Raw genomic sequence first — 20,158 nt, 5'->3', positions numbered from 1 at the left:
GGGGGCATGGAAGGGGATAACATGAAATATAAATACAAATAATATCCAATAAAATAAATTTTTAAAAAGTATGACTTGAACTTGCCATAATCCCAGGACACAGAGACTGAGGCAAAAGACTCATTGCAAGCTCAAGACTGGACTAAAAAATGTAGACACGAGAAAAAACTCTGTCTCGAAATTGTGTGTGTGTGTGTGTGTGTGTGTGTGTGTGTGTGTGTGTATGGATTTTGAAAATGTCATAATGAAACCCATTTATAATGCATAATTAAGATATACTCATAGAAAAGCATTTTAGGGGACTGGAAAAATGGCTTCACAGTTAGGAGTGTACCCTTCTCTTATAGAGAGCACAACTTAATTTTATGGCTCTAGTGACAGGGGGCTCAGAGATGCCTGTAATTCCATTTGTACTTAGATGTTAACATCTCTGACCTCCACAGGCAGCTGCACTTGTATATGCATACCCTATCCCGTAAGTACACACACACATAAATCAAAAATTTAAAAATATTTCCTAAAAGGAAAAGTAACTCAGAAGCAAACAGGCTAAGCCTGCAAAGGGGGCTGGGGGCGAATCTCACGGCAGAGTGTTTGAGTCCTCAGGTTCCGTCCTCAGCACTGTACTCAGTGATAAAGAAACAAGAACATCTAAAGTGGACTTAGAACCCTGAGCGGGGACAGCCCAGTACCACAGCATGTGCTTAACTTGCCCAAAATGGATGCAACCTCATTAAGTCAACCACTGAAAGACAAATGTTTTCTCCTTTGTGTTTCCTAAATTTCATATAAATGCATAAAATCACGCATGTATGTATATGTAAGTAACATATATGTGTTTGCATATAGAAGTAAAGCTGTCTATCAGAACAAAGAGAGTCAACATAAGGAATGAGAAGCGTATAGGGTTATGAGAGGGAAGGTGTTCGATACACACATATGAAGCGTAAACATCAAATAATTACAGCAATTGACTCAAAACGACTTTTTTTCTTTCAGGATGACCTTGGGAATCTTTGCCAATTGTATATTCTGCTTGAAAGTCAAGTGCTTACCTCATCAGCAGAAGAAAAAGCTGCAGACTGATATTAAGGAAAATGGTGGAAAGTTCTCCTTTTTATTAAACCCTCAGGTATTTCCAGATCCCACCAGTTACTTTCTGATTAACAGGATGCGTTCAGGGAACACTGCTCACGGCTAGACAGTAAGCAGAGAAGACTGTGCAGGGGACACTGAGACATGCCAGAAGGAGAGGATGCCAGAGGACTCGGCCCAGCCCAGACTGTTCTACTCCGGGTGTTTTGTAAGACTGCCCCTACCTGGTGAATCCGATCTTTTGGGTTTGGCCGTAGATGTAAATAGAATTTCAGAATGGCGCCAGTTCTCAGAAGGGAAAAGTCAGATTGTACATGTCTGCAAAAGGCACACTGTCACTGGCCAGTAGGTCAGGTGAGCTCACAGCTGGGGGCAGAAGTGCAGTGTGAACTAATATTTCTACAGCAGCTTGTGTGATAAGAGCTAAAGGAAGCTGTTGCATCTCAAGAGAGTTGTAGCTCTAAACATTTAGGTACAGAGTTTCACAGGTGGATGAAATCTTGAAAAAATGTTAAGGCAATGTCCTCTTTTGTTAAAAAAAAAAAAAAAAGACACTAGGGAAGTCTAAAGGCATTATGTCCCAGATTATCTGTCCCTGTCTTTAGTTCCTCCTTCTCTTGATAGGTCTGACCCTGGCCACCTCTCCCTGGGTCCATCCCAGGCACTAGCCACAGTGAGCCTCATCTATTCTGGGAGGCAGGGTCAGCTCCAGCAGGATACCATAAAGGGAATGTCCCCATTCACCTCCAGTTTAGAGTAGTACATGGTCCCATCACATGGGAGACTTCCCAGCCTCACCATATTCATGGGTGGATAAATAATCAAATGAAAGTAATAAGTAAACTGCCTTCTGGGTAGCGAGTTGCCCATGATCTCTGGTGTTCAAGAAACCCTTACATACTGCGTATGAAACATTTTGGACTTCTTTTTCTTCTCCTTCTCCTCCTTCTTGCCAATGTGTATAAATGTTTGAAGCATGAAAAGGAGACACAAAGCTGGGTGTGGTGGCATGTGTCAATAATCCAGCACTTAGAAGGCTGAGGCTGGAGGATTAAGTTCCAGACCAGGTTGGGCTACATAGTGAGAATGCAATAAGATATAACAATAAGTAAGCATCTGTATGTATGTGTGTGTGTATGCATGCATGCATCTATGTGTGTGTAAAGTTATACCTGTTGTCTATAAAGAAGATCTCTAGAAAGATCTGTGAGGAACAGATCACAGTAGCATCTCTGTGCTATTAGCAAATACCTATTAGTGCTTTATAAATGCTTGTGCATGCACTCTCTAGTCACACTATATAAAAATGGAGGCTGGGTTGGTGGCTCAGTGGGTAAAGTGCTGGCCACACCATTGTGAAGACCTGAGTTTGACCCCCCAGAACTCATGTAAACAAAGAAGCATGGGCTCCCACAGTGAAAGAGGAAGCAGAAACAGAAGGCTCCCTGTAACCCCGTGTAATATCTGTGGCATATGACAAAGAAGAGACCCTATCACAAACAAGGTAGATGGTGAAGACTGACACCACTGTTGCCCTCTGACTTCCACATGTATAATGTGGTTTCTGTGCCACACTCACACAAACAAACACATCACACACATGCACACGTGTGTGCACCCCAGTTTCTCAAAAACTAAATAGAACTGCAAAGTAATTTTGTACCTTCCTGTTGTAAATGTTAAAAAGATGGCTTACCCTTTTATTGTCCCCCCCACCCCACTCCAACCCACCCCCGCCGTCTCACTCTGAGGACACTGCTCTAGTGTGGAGCCGAGCACACAGACTCTGTCACTTTGTCCACAAGCTGCCCTCTCCATGCGGTTCCCTTCCTCCACTGCCCGGCACAAACATGACTCCAAAGCCCAGTAGTTTATCAAGCAGATTTATATATTAAATTCTCAATCCACAAACCCTTAACACAATAAGCTTACATCCAATGGACAAAGATACAAACTGCCCTTCTATAAGAGATAAAAATAAATCCTATAGAAACCCTTAAAATATTCATATCTACCTATCACCAATAAGACCACCTGGATCTAGATCCTCCTTCTCCAGCTCCATCTTGATTCCTCTTGAATCTCCCTTTCTCTCCTCCTCTTCCATTTTCCTCACCTTTTCCCCACCTACCTCTCCACTGTCCAATCATGTATCACCTTAACATCAACCCACACCTTCTTCCCTTGACTAAAGAAATAACAGACAAGTGTGTAAAGATGTGTGAGTGGTATTGTTCACAGCATGGAGAACTTGGAGGCAGTCAAATCATTATGGCTTAGGACAGGGGATTAGCTCGGTGGTAGAGTGCTTCCCTAGCAGGGTACAGCCCTAGGTTTGATCTAGAACTTGGAGGTATGGATGGAACAGCCTGTTTGTTTGTTTAAGCTTTTCTAGAACTATAAATTATGTTTTGCAAAAATTTAGAAAAAAACACTATGAACTACCTTAAAATAAGACCTGTCAGGTCTTGCTTGAACAGATTCAAATGCTGTTCTTAAATTTTGCTTTTACTGCTGTGTGGTCGACTTACTGTTACCGTAGTGCACGCATGTCATCGTGGATAGTGCTGACGTCCTGAGTCGGTGCCACCTGAACTCCATCCAAAAGAATGACGTCCAGATTGCAAGCCCAGCATTCATACAGGACTCCGTCAGACAGAGGAGACTCCTGGACGTGAAGGATTATGATCCTATGTCACCGGCTATAACAGCACCTCCAGCTGAGAAGAGAGGCTCCGGTGAGTGCGTCCTGCCAAGCGCCTACTAAGTTATACATGCCACGGACCATGACATTTGACATGACAGAGGTCTTGTAGGGGAGAATGTCCAGAAATACTACACATTAATTGTGTTTCATTTTACCTCAGAAACAAAAAACAAAATCCTGAAGGACAACAGGCCAACTTAGCAACAGATCGAGATTTTTCTACTCTGGTCAGGCTCAAAATGACTAGTAAACCCTGGTAGTTTCAGAATATTTGATGTACAAGTTCTAAAAATATTACATTTTGATTCATTTATTTTGCTTATATGTGTGAATGTGTGAATGCAGGTCTTATGGTACACTTGTGCAGGTCAGAGGTCAACCTTGGGTATCATCTCGTGGAATACTGTTATCCTTTCTGATGGGGCCTCTCAGTGGCGTGGAGCTCACTAAGTAGCCTAAGATGCTAAGAAGCTCCACCTCCCCAGTACTGGGATTACAAGGCTACCCAGCCAAACTCAACTTGGTATTTGTGTGCTAGGGATGAAACTCAGATCCTCATGTCTGCAAAGTAAAGCATATGCTTTACTAGCTGAGCATTCTCAGCCTCTGTGTTTAATTTTAACTGGGAATAGAGTAATACTTGGTGATGTCTTTTTTAAGTTATTACTGGACTGTTAAGATGGTGCAGGGGAATCCTCCTGCCTCTGCCCCCCAGATGCTGGGATTGCAGTGTGCACATCCAGTTATACAGCACTTGGGATCAGGGCTTCAGGCATGCTGAGCAAGCTATAATCTGGATACACATGACACATATTTAATAATATAAAACATGGCCAGCTTGGGCAATGTGCTGAAACTCTCAACTAAAAAAAGAAAATCCAAAAACACAACAAAACAAAATATCACTGGGTAGAGTGCTTATCCAGAATTTATAAAGCCCAAAGTTTGAGCCCCCAGAACATGGAAGGGGAGGGAAATTATATAGCAAATATCTATATTGAAGAATCATTATGAGCCTGACTGAGGTACATACACCTTTAATCCCAGTACTTGGGAGGCAGGTGGATCTCTGGGTTCCAGGCCAGCCTGCTCTACACAGTGGGAAGCCAGAGATATACAGAGAAAGCCTGACTTAAAAAACCAAAAAAGGGCTGGAAAGATGGCTCAGTGGTTAGGAGCACTGACTGCTCTTCCAGAGGTTGAGTTCAATTCCCAGCAACCACATGGTGGCTCATAACCCTCTGTAATGGGATCTGATGCCCTCTTCTGGCATAATCTGAAGACAGCTATATATAATAAATAAATAAATCTTTTAAAATAAAAAAATAGCAGTTAGCTTAACAGTAATTAATTACAAGCCTTTGAACAGTCATCAAGTTCTCCTTTTAATTCTAGAAATGCAAACAGAAGGCCTGCCTTCGGACAACACCCCAGAGAAGGAAAACACCGAAGTCACTGAGTAAGCAAAATACCTTATTAGCTTCAGCCATAGTATTTAAGCTGCAAATGACTCCAAGGGTGGAGTGCAGGCCTGTAAGCCAGCACTTGGGAGGCTTCCCAGGGCTGAGCTACCACTAAAACCAAACCAAGCAAGCAAAGGACAGGTGACAGACCCTTGAGCTTCTTTATATTGTAAAAGAACTTGACACAGCCCTGGAAGTTCTGGTGCCATGGCCGGAGCCAGAGCCCCTGCCAAGCACAGTGAGGAGGAGGCAGCAGTGTTGGCTGCATTGGCTCTTCATCTGCTTCTGGGCATTGGTGCTTAGGAATCACAAAAAGGAGGGTGGAGATTTCCCTGATCCTTCCTTACTGAGTGCACAAGTTAAATGCTCACACTCCGCCCACACATGTGTAAAATCAGAAAGCAATAATTAATAAATTAGTTATGCAGAAGATGAGTCCAGCTCATTCTCACAGTTGTTTAAGAATGCCTAAGGAGGCATGGGGGACTTATGTACATAAGGAATTAGGCGCTCTCTTGGAAGGTTCTGTGTGATCTAAAGTTCCATTTCAATCATAAATGTTTAATTATACACATTTCAGGGTTTCTGCAGAGAATGTTGACATTCCTCCATTTCTCCAAGACTTTGAAGTTGTAAAATATAACATCTTGGAAAAAGTAAGTCTGATTTCTACCCAGAGGAGGCTGAATGACTGGAAACATGCCCTTTGGGTGATTTTCTTCTTATTTTGAAAAATTGTTCCTATTCTGAGTGTTTTATATCCTGTAGCATTAGTTAGTTTACTCTTCAAAAAATGTTTGTTTAAACTTTTGCTTGATATAGTGGCTTATGCCTATGGTCCCAGCATTTCAGAGGCTGAGCCAGAGGGTTCTGAGCTCAGGGACAGCCCTAGCGACACTCGAAACCCCTTCTCAACTAAAACCCAAAAGTCAAGTGAATTTTAACAAAAGAAAAACAAATTTTTAGCATTCTTGATGAAAGTAATTTGTGCTCACATTACAATGTGTTTGATTTTGAGACAGGAGCTTATATTCCAGGTTAACCTCGAACTTACTACTAGTGGAAAATAACTTTGAAGTCCTGATCCTCCTGCCTCTGCCTCCCAGATGCTGGGATTGCAGTGTGCACATCCAGTTATACAGCACTTGGGATCAGGGCTTAAGGCATGCTGAGCAAGCTATAATCTGGATACACATGACACATATTTAATAATATAAAATGTCAATATGGTGTAGGGATAAACCTCCACCCTGCCATTTACAGTTTCTCATATTCGGACAGGATAGACTGACACCAAAAATTTATGCCATGTTGGATTGTTCCATTACATTAAAGGAAAACAGAAAATTTTATTGGATGGTCACACAAATTAAAATCAATATTTTCCTTGGAAGCGGTGTCCCATTTATATTTTTTAGATGTTTAATAAGAAAAAATGTGAAAAGCAATATAAACACAGAGAAAATAATATACAGAAATATTGATAGCGATATATCGCTGTGATAGAGTTTCAATAATTTTTACTCTCTTGATACTTCCGTGTTTTCTAAGATACTTCTTCAGATGAGCATGCATTACTCCAGCATATTAGCAGCCTTTTCGGATGTGGAATATGGCTACTCTCCACAGCGCTGCTTCTAAAATGTACCTTGTGTTGCAGGTGGAAGCCAACCAAGGCCCCGAGACTGTGGTGGTGGAGCTGCAGAGCTCCCGGGACCCAGGGAGCTTCCCCTTCATGATAGCGGCACACTTCCTCCTGGCTGATCAAAAGGTAGCACAGGGTCCTCTATCTTTCGCTCCTCCCCCTCTACGTCCTCCATCTTTCCCTCCTTCCATTTCTTTTTCCTCCTCCTCCCCTTCATCCTTTTCCATCTTTTTCTCCCCCTCCATCTTTCAACCTCCTCCATCTCTGTCTCCTTCCATCTTTTCTTCTTCCTACTCTTTCTCCTCCCCTTCATCCTTCTCCATCTTTTCCTCTTTCTCCTCCATTTTCTCTTCCCTCTCCATCTTTTCTCCCCCTCTTCTTCTTCCTCTGTCTTCCCACTCCTCCATCTTTTTCTCTTTCTCCTCCATCTTTACATCCTTTATTCCTTTTCATTTCCTCTTTTTTTTTTTTTAATGAGACAGGGGATCTCAGTTTATTTTCCAGGCTGCCTCAAACACAGCAGTCCTCCTCCATTGGCCTCCCTAGTGTTACGATTACTGACACAAACCACACACCTACCTCACATCCAATTCTTCCCTGTGATGCCCTATGACCATCCTGACACTGCTGTGCCTGGGAAGTACTCAGGGCTTATGGTTATAGCATGCTGGAGATCACAAGGATGGCTTTGCAGAAATAGCCTTTGTCTGATTTCAGCATCGAGTACAGGCCCAGTTGTGATCTAAAACAATTCTTAAGTAAAAATGAATCCAAAGCAACATTAAAGTATGCAATAGGCAGCACTCGTCTTGGTGTCTTCTTACATAGATATTCAGCCTCATAGATCTACAGTGGCTAGAAACACTGCAGCTGGTGGAACACCAAGTCCCTCTCCAGTGAGGGAGGCCCTCACACAGACCCACACGGGCTCTGGAAGCTTCTCATCTTGCTCCCAGCCCAGATATCAGTCAGACATACAAGAAACATACATCAAACAGATCTGAGGAACCCTGACTCTCAGGAGCTGGGATCCTTCATAACATGGGTTCCAGATGACCATGGAGACGCGCCCAGTTCTATCCCACTCTCAAGAAAGGCTAGAGCTTCGGTTTCCATCACTCATGGATGAAGTCCTCATCTCTGTGCAGTTTACTGGAGATGTTGCTACAATTACAGCTGTTTGGAGAAGTGGGGAGGCCTTCATTCTGAAACTGATCTCACTCTTGCTTCAGCCTCTCATGTTGGGATTACAAGTCTACACTGCTGTGCCACCCTCACAGTTGATCTTTATCAGGTTTCCATGGGAACAGAGCTAGAACCTTAGTCCAGGGACAGATGTTCCCAGGTAGGAGATATTTAACCTTGCACCCCAAAATATGTGACTATTTCATTATTTGGATAAAAAGTAAATTCAAAATTAAATTGACACCCATCGTAGACTGTGTTATATGTTTAGAAGAGTAACAGTATTTAGTCCACCTTGGTTTTCTCCCGTCTTTAGCAAGCTCATGCCTGAGCACTTGGTGGAGGCTCACTGTTCTCCTGCCAGGAGTACGCCTCACCTAGCAGCTGGGGCAAGCAAAGAGTTTCCTCCTGCTCGCCCTGCTTTATGAGGCCACCAGAGTAGAAATCTCCAAAAGATTCCATCTTAGGACTCTCAGATACCCTGCAGTGAGCAGTGTGTGTGGGGGGGTGATAGCTTCCTGTACCCAAGCACTGCAGAGTCATGACTAGCCAACAACTAGTGGACACCAGGACTCCCTAGGGGGCAAATCCTCCTCTGTTGTCTGGGATCAACACAAGTCAAGTTGCTCATTGTCATGGGATGGGATTCCAAGAAGGGCAGGAAGTCTCCGCTGCAGGAGGAGCCTGTGCCTTCACATCATTTGTCTGACCACAGAGCTTCCCTGTCCTCTTCCTTGCTGGAAGCTCATTTTGTTTTGGCTGATGTCTGTTCCCAGTAGTACTGAAAGACCCTCAAAGCAAGGACCCACCACACTCTGTCTCAGGAAAGGCGACACCCCCAAATCACTCACGAGAAGCGGTCTTGATGCAAACTGAAAGAGGATTTTTATTCCAAGTGTGCTGAGGCCCACAGTCATATGCCTCACAGGGGTAGAGAACTGCAGACTCCGAGTGCAGGATCGGGATGGCTTTTATAGGGTTTCCAACAAAGCCTGCGCATCGCAAACCAATTACTTCATAGTATTAAGAACCCGCAAGGTAAGGGCAAATCAATTTGTACCACTCCATAGTTTCTAGGCCAATCATTTTTAACTATCTAAGCCCTCGCTCCAGGGACCAGTCATCTTAAACTATCTAAGCCTGTGCTCTGGAACAGCAAAAATTGTGACCTTTTACCTATTTACTGGCAGAGAACAGAGTCTGGAATTTGAGGTATTTAGGGCTTCTTAGGAGCGGGATTTAGGGCTCCTTTAGCATGAGATAGTATTTCTAAACTTCTAACTCCTTGAGGTCATAGGAGGGTTGGGCTGTATTTTATATCCTTTCATTCCCCACTTCTCCTCTTGTTAATAGTTCTGGGAGGATAGAATAGAACTGGGAGGATTAAAGGTCAGTTTCCTCTTGGCTCGGGAGGCCCTTGTACTGTTGTCTAAGTACCATGATCTGGACGGCACTTATTTGTTCTCTAACAAAAGCAACAAACCTATTAACTATGCCAGGCCCAACTGTAAGCAACAGGAACAAAATCATTAAGGGTCCCATTAGAGCAGAAAGCAGGGTGGTCATCCAAGGAGACCTGCTGAACCAACCATCTTTTAAACCACCCATTTGTCTATCTTGAAAGACTATAGTTTTATATCTGACTTATATCTCGGTTTTAGATTGTATGTCATCTGAAAATCACCTTTTAAGATCTATATTAACTTTCGTAACATCAAACAGCTGGTCTGGCTAAGAGGCTACCAGTCTTCAACCACGTCAGAAATCTTAGAATAACTATTACCTGATAATGAGAAGCATAAAACACAGCTTCCAAAACTAGTCAATATATAGAGACTGCTGCTGATCACTAGGACAGTCCCACCTCTCTCAAAATATTGAAGCATCAGTCTTCAGCCTTCTGGTTCAGGATCATATTTGACAGACTTTTTAATTCAGAAATTTGAAGGGCTGATAATTTTGGCTTGGCAAAGATTATCAGTCGACTATTCCACAAAAGTGTCTCTTTCTGGACAATATTGTCTGTAGATGAATGGGGCAATTCTTGCCATCTGGCTGCCTTACCACAACTGGAACAACTCTATCGATGCTCGATTTCTTCTTAGAATCTAAGAAGGGGTGCTGTCAGGAGCAGACAGGTCTCTAGTCAAATGATCTTTAATTTTTAAAAAGTCTATAAATATCATATTCTGTGGACTTCTGACACTTTTGAAGATTATCTATCTACATAAAGCATCTCTGCACTGTTAAGCCTTGACTACTCTTGGCAATCTTAAATTGAAATTGTCCCCCCCCCTTTTAAAAAAAAAAAAAAGTACCCTTTTAATGACTCAGAGCCATGAGCTTGTTATCTAGCCCTCAACTAGATAAACACAATGTTTACACTTTAAATTTGTATCAATTTAACCTTTAGTACTGTAAAGATTATAACTTTAGCTTTGTGTCAATGAAGATATGACTTTAGCTTAGTTACAAAAATAGGATTATGACTGTATAATCAAATCTAGCTAATTCTTCCCTGTATGATTATGACCATTTTAAAAGTTTTTTATAAAAACAACCTTACAATACCCACTTTTAATCCCCCCCTGCAAAAGTCCAGGGAAGCAGGCAACAACTCATCTTAAGCTTTCTCAAGCTGAATATATGGGTGTTGAGAATTTAGAAGTGGGGAGGGGAAATGAAGAAGCCGGACAGGCCTCAAGAGGAAAAGCCACACTGATGGATGTTGTTGTCTCTCATGTCTGGAATCAGGCCAGTTCAGCATTCGGATGACAAGCTTTATCATAGTTGTACATTCTGAAACATATGTAAAACTCAACAGAAAACATTTTAGTATCAAGGGATATTTTGTTTGATCTTTTTTTAATTTAGTTTTTAGGTGGTCTAACTCTATCAAATTTAATCTAAATACCTGTGGAAGGCACATAGAGCTGAATCACGCTTTTTAAAGAAACAAAGACAAAACCTTTCTCGCAAAATAGTGTGTCCAATAAGTTGGCAACTAGAGTATCTTGTATCTTGTATTCTCTCCCACAGAAATAATATAAACACAAAACTCAATACCATATTTGTTTTGAAACAATATAAACAATTAAGATAATTATAAATCCTCACCAGCTGGCATCTGACAAGAAATCAATAATCTCTCTCTCTCCCTCTCTCTCTCTCTCTCTCTCTCTCTCTCTCTCTCTCTCTCTCTTGTAATACACCTTCTCTGCCTCTTTCACTAAATCACGCAACTCAGCCTCCTGTTACCCTTCCATTCTCTGAAATTTCCTTCTTATGTTCGGGGCCAACTGCCCTATAAAGGCCAAGGCCGCCAAGGCTTTCTGGGCTTCCAAGGTAGGACCAAAAGGAGTGAACCATCTGAAGGCTTCCATAAGCCTTTCAAGGAACACCGAGGGAGGTTCAGTCAGTCCCTGCATCACCTCTCTTTCCTTAGCCAAATTCTGTCTTGAGGCGCCTCGGATACCAGCCTGGCGATAGATTTTCAAACTCTCTCTACCTTCAGCCATGTTATAGTCCCAATCAGGGCGAGTCAAAGGGAATCCCATGCCAATTTTATTTTGCAACTGTGTGGGCTGCCCGTTGGCCCCAGGAACATTTTTTTTCTAGCCTCTAATAGAATTCTCTCCCACCACTCAGTTGTGAAGAGCGTCTGCAACAGCTATTGACAATCATCTCAAGTAGGCTGATGAGAAAACATAAGGGACTCTACCAACCCCATGAGGCATTGGGGATCCTCTGAGAAAGGGAGATGGTTAGTTTTCCAATTATAAAGATCTGCAGAAGAAAAGGGCCAATACTGGAGGGGCTGCAATTAGCCACCCGGCACGAGAGGACCAAAGGTGCACAGCGGTAATGTCATGATCCCGTCTGCCTGCTCCAGGGTGGTGCCTCTCTGCCTCCGAGTCCCAGCAGCAGGTCCTCCAGCCGCCTGAACTTCAGGAGGGGTGGAGGGACCCCCTGTAGCACCCTGTGCCAGATAAGTGGGAGGGGGAACAGGTTGAGGTTCTGGCCAAGCCGGTGGCTCCTGGATCTTGGGGGTAGATACAAGGAAAGGGTTTAACTTTTTTGGGCAATTGGTTTGTTTTGTTTTGTTTTGTTTAGCTTTGCTTTTTTTCACTTTCAAGGGCCAGACACAGGAGCCTGGATTTCTTGGTTTGCTTAGCCATGGTTTAACCCACGGTGGAGGGTTGTCTACCAAATCTTTCCATGTAAGGATATAGGGCTCTTGATCAGGATGAGAGCCGGGTCCAGTCTGAAAGATAATTGTTTTAACGGCCAGGATAGTTTCAGAGTTAAAACTGATGCTGATGTTCCCTCTGATGACCATTCAACATCAAATATTGACTATTCAGAGGCACAAAAAGTCTGCCAGGGTCCCTTCCTAACCTCAACTGACAAATTATGAGCCTGAGATTTAAATTCAGTCTAATGGTCAAGAGTCAAACTAAAGGGAGTCGTCACCATCTGTCTCATGAAAAAAACTGTACACAAAGACACACAAGACAAAGACATATGAAACAGAATCCAACAGATCCAGACACTTGTGACCCATCCTCGTCTTCCACAAGCAGGCAAAGGAAGGGGGAAGCTTCTGCTTTAACAACAGAACTTGGTCCTCTGGCCAACAGTAGGAGACTACCAGGCATCCCTGGCTCTCCTCACCACCCAGGGTATCTCCCAGGGCAGCAGCCAGTGATCCCTCCTAGCACGTCTGTCGATCACAGTCCTCCAGCCCTCACGGTCCAAAAGGACAGCTGCAAAGCAAAAGTGCGCATCTCAGAAAACAGACAGCTTCCCCAACAGACACTCAGAACAACTCAAAACAAAGGTGCCAGCCAATACTCACACAATCCAGAGGGGATCCCCGCACCTCCAGGTCGGTTCTTGGGTGTGAGAGGTAGTCTCAAATCCCAGATGAGCCCCCAAATGAAAGACCCTCAAAGCGAGGACCCCCCCCACGCTCTGTCTCAGGAAAGGCGACACCACAAATCACTCACAAGAAGTGGTCTTGATGCAAACAGCAAGAGAATTTTTATTCCAAGAGCGCTGGGGCCCACAATCGTATACCACTCAAGGGTAGAGGAGTGCAGAATTGGGACAGCTTTTATAGGGTTGTTCACAACAAAGCCTGCGAATCACAAACCAATCATTTCATAGTAAAAGCCTGAGAATTACAAACCAATCATAGCAAAACCCACGAATCACAAACCAATCATTTCATATTAAAAGCCTGCAAATTACAAACCAATCATGTCAAAGCCTGCAAATCATAAACCAATCATTTTAAATCATCTAAGCCTGGATTCCATGGACCAATCAGTTCACTATAGTCTCCGAGGTCTGCATTTGCTCAGGCTCCTGGGTGGGGGTGACAAATGGCAGTTAAAATAGATCACTAGGACGGGGGATTTCTATGGTGCGAGCAGTTTACAGAAGCCAGATAAGTGGTTGGTCAGCTTATTTCCTGTTAACTGACTAGGCCAGGATCAGTACCCAAGGGCCTGTCCTACGCCCTTTCACCGAGTTTCATACAGAAAGCAGGCTCTGGAACAACAAGAACTATGACCTTTTACCTATTTCCTGGCAGAGAGCAGGGTCTGGGATTTGAGGTATTTAGGGCTTCTGAGGAGTGGGAGTTAGGACTCCTTTAAAGTGAGATAGCTTGGGATCATTGGAGGGGTTAGGCTATATTTTCCATCCTTTATAAGGTATTTTTTTTCTCCTTCCCTAACCTTGATTGACCTTCTACATTTCCAAAAAGGAGTAAAATACCACTCTCCAAAGTTTATTAAACCAGTGTACGAAGAAAGACTCCACTGGCTCTGACTGTGACCTAGGATGAACACTTCCGTTCCCCATAAGTCTTTTCTGGTTCTGCCCACTCTGGCTTTTTCCTCCCTTAACTCCAGCTTTTTTTTTTCCTTTAAGATAGATAGATTTGTTTGTTTGTTTGTTTGTTTGTTTGTTTAAGTACATTGTAGCTGTCTTCAGACACACCAGAAGAGGGCATCAAATCTCATTACAAATGGTTGTGAGCCACCATGTGGTTGCTGGGAATTGAACTCAGGACCTCTGGAAGAGCAGTCAGTGTTCTTAACCACTGAACCATCTCTCTCCAGCCCTAACTCTAGCTTTAAAGGCTGTCTCTGTAAAAAAATGAATGATTTAAGTGTTGCTTTTCTGTCACTATGATAAAAACACCAGGACCAAGGCAAAGCACTGGAAATGAGTAAATAGGAAATTTGAAACTGGAAACAACGCCTGCCCCACCCCCAGGATGCACATCTCCCAGCAAGGCCACACCTCTAAGCCACCTCAAAAAACAGACAAACACACAAAAACCAACAACTAGAAGTCACACCCTGCCATTAACGCCTGCGGGAGACATTTTCATTCATACCATCTTTGTAATCCTTAAGAAAAGTCTGAACACCATGGATGTAGGTATTCACTGAAGATTAGTATGTTAATAAGTTACTGTATCTTTTTTGTGCACTGCAATTCCCAGACAAGAAGAGAGAGCACTGGAAAGCAAACCTCGGAAGGTGCAGTTGAATATTATGAAAGCTATGTGGAAGACCTAAAGAGACAAGGATTTCTGCTCCAAGAACACTTTACTGCTGAAGCGACACAGTTAGCATCTGAGAAACTACAGGCAGTAAGCTGACTTTGAAAGGATTGTGATGTGCTGGCTGAGTTGGGAGGCATGCTGTGTGATTGTTGTTTGGTTTCATTTGTTATTTTAGATAGTTGCTCACTCTTAGTTCAAGATAGCATCAGACTCAGGCAAACATCCTGCTTCAGCCTCTTAACTGCTGAGTCTCTGGATGGGTACCACCATACCCAGGTGGTTGTTTAATTCTTTCCTTTGTTTTTTCTTAAAGTAGGGTCTTACCGTGTAACTCTGGCTGGCTTAGAACTCATTATGTAGGCCAGGTTAGTCCTAAATTCACAGAGATTCGCCTGACTCTGTTTCCTGGGTGCTGTGGTTGAAGGCATGTGCTCCCATGCCAAGCAATTTGAATACATTTTTTAGTTGTTTTGTGTGTATGGATGTTTTGCCTGTTTCCCTGTCTGTTCATTACATGTTCTAACAGGGGCCAAAAGAGAGTTTCACATTCTCTGGAACTGGACTTACAAATGGTTATGGACTGATGTATAGGTGCTAGGAACCAAACCTAGGTCCCCCCAAAGGAAAGTAGTTGGTTTTCTTAACCACTGAGCCATGTCTTCTTTCAATATTTTTAGTAGAAATCTTTTTTTTTTTTTTTTTTTTGGTCAGGCATGGTGGCTTACACTTACAATCCAAGCACCTTGAAGGTCAAGTTGAGAGGATCTAGGATTCAAGTTTATCCAAACTTAGTAACTTTGAAGCCAGCCTTGATTTCATGAAGCAATACTGTCTTTATTTAAAAATAATAATAAAAACAAAACCTGGAGAAGGAAATCTAAGAAAACGATAAACTTGAAGACATGACATGGGGCAGTGAGATGTGGGACAGGCCACAGATGTATTATTTATCTCAGCAACAAGCTCAAAGCTTTGAAAGATTTCCCTATAGGCTTGGCTGGCTCAAGGCTCCTTAACATACACTATATCTGCTTAACCCACTGGTGGGCCCACATCTTACAGAGTGAAGGAAAAGACGAAAGAATGGAAGGAAGATGACCAGAGAGAGGTATTTACAGGGGAATGTGGCAAAGAGGGAAAGGAAGCCCAGAGGAGAAAGGAGGCCAGAGTATACCAGCTGCCTGGAGTCTCTTGTGTGGCTGTCACAAGATACACGAGGCTAAAAACTTTATCAAGTTTATTTGGCTCCCATCTGGCGGCTTGAAGGTATAAGTCCCACAGCACTGGCATATGGGTAAAGGTCCACAGTGGGGCCAAGCTATCTGAAAACCTCAAGCCATTCCTAGCCATAGTGGCTGGCTGTGGGCATGGGTGCCTCTCTTGGGATGTTTGTTTTTTTTTTTCTCATGCTTTGTTTCTGGCTCTCTTCTGTTGTGTTTGTTTGGTTAGTTGGTTGGTCCATTGGCCTGTTGCTCATTTGCTTGCTCTCTATTTGTTGGAAATGGAACCCAGGGACTCAGATACAGGAGGCAAGTGTCCCACTGTTGACCTCCACCTGACCAGCTCCTGGGTCAGTTTTACACAAAGCGCTCATGAGGACTTTTCTTGGTTGCAATTCTTTGTCACTTTGTGTTGCAGTTGCTTTTGGAGGAGGTCATAAGTTCAGGCACCCTGAGCCAGGAGGTGAGCGATTTGCTTGAGGTGATCTGGACGGAAGCTCTGGGCCATCTGGAGCACACGCTCCTCAAGCCAGTGAACAGCATGAGCCTGAATGACGTAAGTCAAGTGTGTTCCTGGTGCGTAGGTGTAGGCACTAATGCTAGCATTCATTCATGTGTTGTCTGGTCTATTCTGAAGTCCACCCCTCACTGTCGTTTCCTCTGTCTCTAGAGAACCAGATGTCACTGTCAGTTCATAGTGGTAGCCAATAGAAGCCTCAGCATTGGTCCCAAGGAACGGAGGGGTAGTGGCACTTAGATACCCAACTCCTGACCTACTTCACAGCCCCTCCAACCTTTCACCTTCTTGCTGTCTTGAGGAAGGCAGCCCTGCTTCTAGAACACCAGGGCATGACTGAGTAAACCATGGAGATGGTGCAGGGAGTGTCCCCAGAAGGACTGGAACTGATTCAAGGAGAACAGACTTCCTGTGATTAGGTCCATAATGCACTTGCATAATTAGGAACATGGCCCTGGTTTCATGTTGACGTCACTCTACGTTTCCCTTTGAAAAGCACGTCTCCTACAGCTCCATTTGTACTCCTGTTGGCTTGTGTACCTATGTGTTCATGTGCACACTTGTATAGAAATATGATGCTGCATTTTTCTTCAGTGGTGTAGCCACTGACAAATTGCCCGTGATCCAGTGAATAGCCCCAAATGGAAGCAACCCTTGGTAAACTCAGTAAACTATCTAAGAAATAACTTTCTAACGGTTCCCCCACTTCCCTAAAGCACGTCCCTAGAGAGTAAGCCTTCAAACACGAGCCTTAGAAATGCAGTCAAGATCCCAACTAACAAGATTGAAATGGCTAAAGAAATAATAAATGATGTTCTATTCTTTTAAAGGCCCAAACCCTAGCAGCACCTGAAGTTTGCAGAAAATTCATGGTTCCAGTGTCTCCAACAGCTGTCTTAGATATCGCGATGGCTGTCTCTTCAGTTTTGTGACTATCGAGGTTAAAATTTTAGTAAGTATATTTGCTCTTGTGTCTGTAGGTGAGCAAAGCAGAAGGGATTCTCCTCCAGGTAAAAACAGCCCTGAAGAATGGAGACTCACAGGAACAGCTGCAGAAGACAATGGCGGAGTTCTACAGGTTGCTGCCTCACCGACATCCAGCATCAGAGGAAGTTAACCTGCGGCTGTTAGCTCAGAAAGAGGACCTTTGTCAGGTATGGCCCTGGAGGAAAGAATTCAGTTTAAAATGTGTGTCTGGGTCACCCTCTGGGTGAGTGAGGGCTGGCGAGATGGCCCAGTGGTTAGGGGCACTGGCTGCTCTTGCAGAGGTCTTGAGTTCAGTTTCTAGTGCTCACAAGGTGGCTCACAACTGTCTGTAGTTCTGGTTCAGTGGAGCCTAGTAACCTCCTCTGGTTTCTGTGGACACCAGGCATGCATGTGGTATATATGCATGCATGCGGGCAGATACTCATACAGATAAAACAAAGTAAGTCTTTAAAAAAACTAAAATAAAGCTAGTGGCACATGCCTTTAATCCTAGCACTTAAGAAACAGGCAGATCCCCGTGAATTTGAGGCCAGCCTAGTGTACAGTGTGAGTTCAAAGATGGCCAGAGCTATGTAGAAAGACACTTTCCAAAAAAGAAACAAAAATGTAATAACAATAACAATAATATAAAAACAAGGTATATGTGGAAGGCAGAGGAAGAAGGATGAGGGGTTCAAGGGCAGTCTCAACTACGTAGCAAGTCTTAGTCTAGTGATGACTACATGACACCTTGTCTCAACAAAAGAAGAAAAGAGGACAGACTGTAGAGGTGGCTTGGTGATTAAGAGCACTCGCTGCTCTTGCCAGGGACCAGGCTCAGCTCCCAGCACCCACATGGTGGCTCACAGCCATCTGTAACTCCCATTCCAAGGGACCCCATCCCCTCTTCTGACCTCTACCAGCACCAGACATGTACACTGTACACATACATGCAAGAAAAACATTCATACATATAAAATAAAAAACGAGTAAATCTTTAAAAAAAAAAAAATGTGTTCCAGGAGAGGTGGCTCGCGCCTTTAATCCCAGCACTCAGGATGCAGAGGCAGGTGGTCTCCTTGAGTTCCAGGCCAGACCGGTTCACATAGTGGGTCCTAGGATGGCCAGGGCTATATAGGGAAACCCTGTCTCAAAAACAGAAAACAATAAATAAACAAAAGGGCTGGGGTTCAAGGCTGAATAAAAAGGAGAACGTGAGCAGAGCATCAGAACTTCATCTCTCTGCTTCCTGACAGCAGAGACAGTGTGACCAGAGGTCTCACAATCCTGCCACCACACCTCCACTGACATGGTGGATTGCATCCCCTTAAACCAGGAGCCAAAACAAACCTTCCTTCTTTCTTCCTTCCTTAAGTTGCCTTTGCCAGGTATTTTGGCATACTAGTGAGGACCTTAAATTGCTAGACTAATGTACACTTCTATTGTGCTCTCAGGGAAGCAATTCTGTCTACCTGCCTACCTATCTATCTTTTTTATCTATATTGGGGATTTTGCTATGCATCTCAGGCTAGCTATGAAGCTATTAACTCCTAGGCTTGAGTATCCCTGCCTCAGTCTCCCAAGTAGCCAGGAAAATTGTTTTATACCAACCCTTCTGATCTTTAAATCTTTATTTTTACTTTTGAGACATAGTCTTACACTGCAACTTGGGCTAGCCTGGAACTTACTGTATAACCTAGGCTAACCTTGAACTTATAGTAGTCTTCCTGCCTCCTCTCCCCAAGGGCTAAGGTTATAGGTGTGAGCCACCATGCCCAGCATTGTGACCAACATTTACCTAGTTTATCATACTATCAAAATCAAATATTAATCAAAAACTTTGTTGAAAAAACTAATTTTTATCTTTTTGGAAAATATTAATTTAGTATACATACTAACTTGGATAGGTGGTATCTAACATCTCTGTATCAATTCTACCCACAGCTGGTAAGAGACATGGTGAATGTTTGTGAAACTAATTTATCCAAACCCAACCCACCATCTCTTGCCAAATATCGAGCTTTGCGATGCAAAATCGAACATGTTGAACAGAATACTGAAGAATTTTCCAGGGTCAGAAAAGACATATTGCAGAACAATCGAAGGTAAGCATGAAGCAAGTCTCTTGTAACCTTGCAATTCTCTTGAGATGCTGTTGGCAAGCCAGTCAAGACACTTAGAGAATGTAATCTTCTACATCCCATCAAGACATCTGCAGAAGATGACAGACTTACTTTCTGTGTTTACATTGACTTGAGGAACTGAGGAGATGGCCCAGTGGGCCAAGGCACTTGCTGCTAATGCAAACAACCTGAGTTGGATCCCCAGGGTCCACAAGGTTGTTTTCTAACCTTCACAAGAGTGCCACGACACCTGTGGGTACACACACACACACACACACACACACACACACACACACACACACACAAATGCAATTTCAAAAGGAAAAGTCAGTCTTACCTGGGGATTATCTAATGCTAACAAATATTTCCCATTCTCCCACTCTGCTTTCTCAGTGACCTGATCTTTTCCTGCTATTATTACGATGACTGTGTGCATGTGAGTGTCAGTGCACGTGCACCACAGCATACATGTGTCGGTCAGAGGACAACGTTCTGGGGTTGTCCCTCTTCTTCACTGTGGGCTCGCATTTTATCACCTGGGCCATCTCCCAGTCTGTGACCTAATCTTGTTGAAGATTAGGTTTAAACTTCCAGAGGCTAAAATATGTCCCAGCTTTTTTAGCTTGTGTAGGCCTTGGGTTCTATCCCAGCATC

General features: G+C 43.4%; 1 protein-coding gene across 1 annotated transcript in view; it reads left to right on the top strand.

The window, feature by feature from the left end:
- Window positions 1-20,158, top strand: part of PARP4 (poly(ADP-ribose) polymerase family member 4) — an 88,408-nt gene that overhangs the window by 7,857 nt on the left and 60,393 nt on the right. Inside the window, exons 2-10 of the mRNA XM_080926941.1 lie at window positions 1,000-1,132; window positions 3,638-3,833; window positions 5,198-5,261; window positions 5,846-5,921; window positions 6,926-7,036; window positions 14,616-14,765; window positions 16,317-16,454; window positions 17,396-17,569; window positions 19,326-19,486. Coding sequence (XP_080783067.1) covers window positions 1,001-1,132; window positions 3,638-3,833; window positions 5,198-5,261; window positions 5,846-5,921; window positions 6,926-7,036; window positions 14,616-14,765; window positions 16,317-16,454; window positions 17,396-17,569; window positions 19,326-19,486 — 1,202 coding nt within the window. The 5' untranslated portion in view covers window position 1,000. The remainder of the gene's footprint in view (window positions 1-999; window positions 1,133-3,637; window positions 3,834-5,197; window positions 5,262-5,845; window positions 5,922-6,925; window positions 7,037-14,615; window positions 14,766-16,316; window positions 16,455-17,395; window positions 17,570-19,325; window positions 19,487-20,158) is intronic.

This window comes from Micromys minutus (genome assembly GCF_963924665.1).
Source record: "Micromys minutus genome assembly, chromosome: 12".
NCBI lineage: Eukaryota > Metazoa > Chordata > Mammalia > Rodentia > Muridae > Micromys > Micromys minutus.
This window is presented reverse-complemented; position numbering and strand designations above follow the sequence as displayed.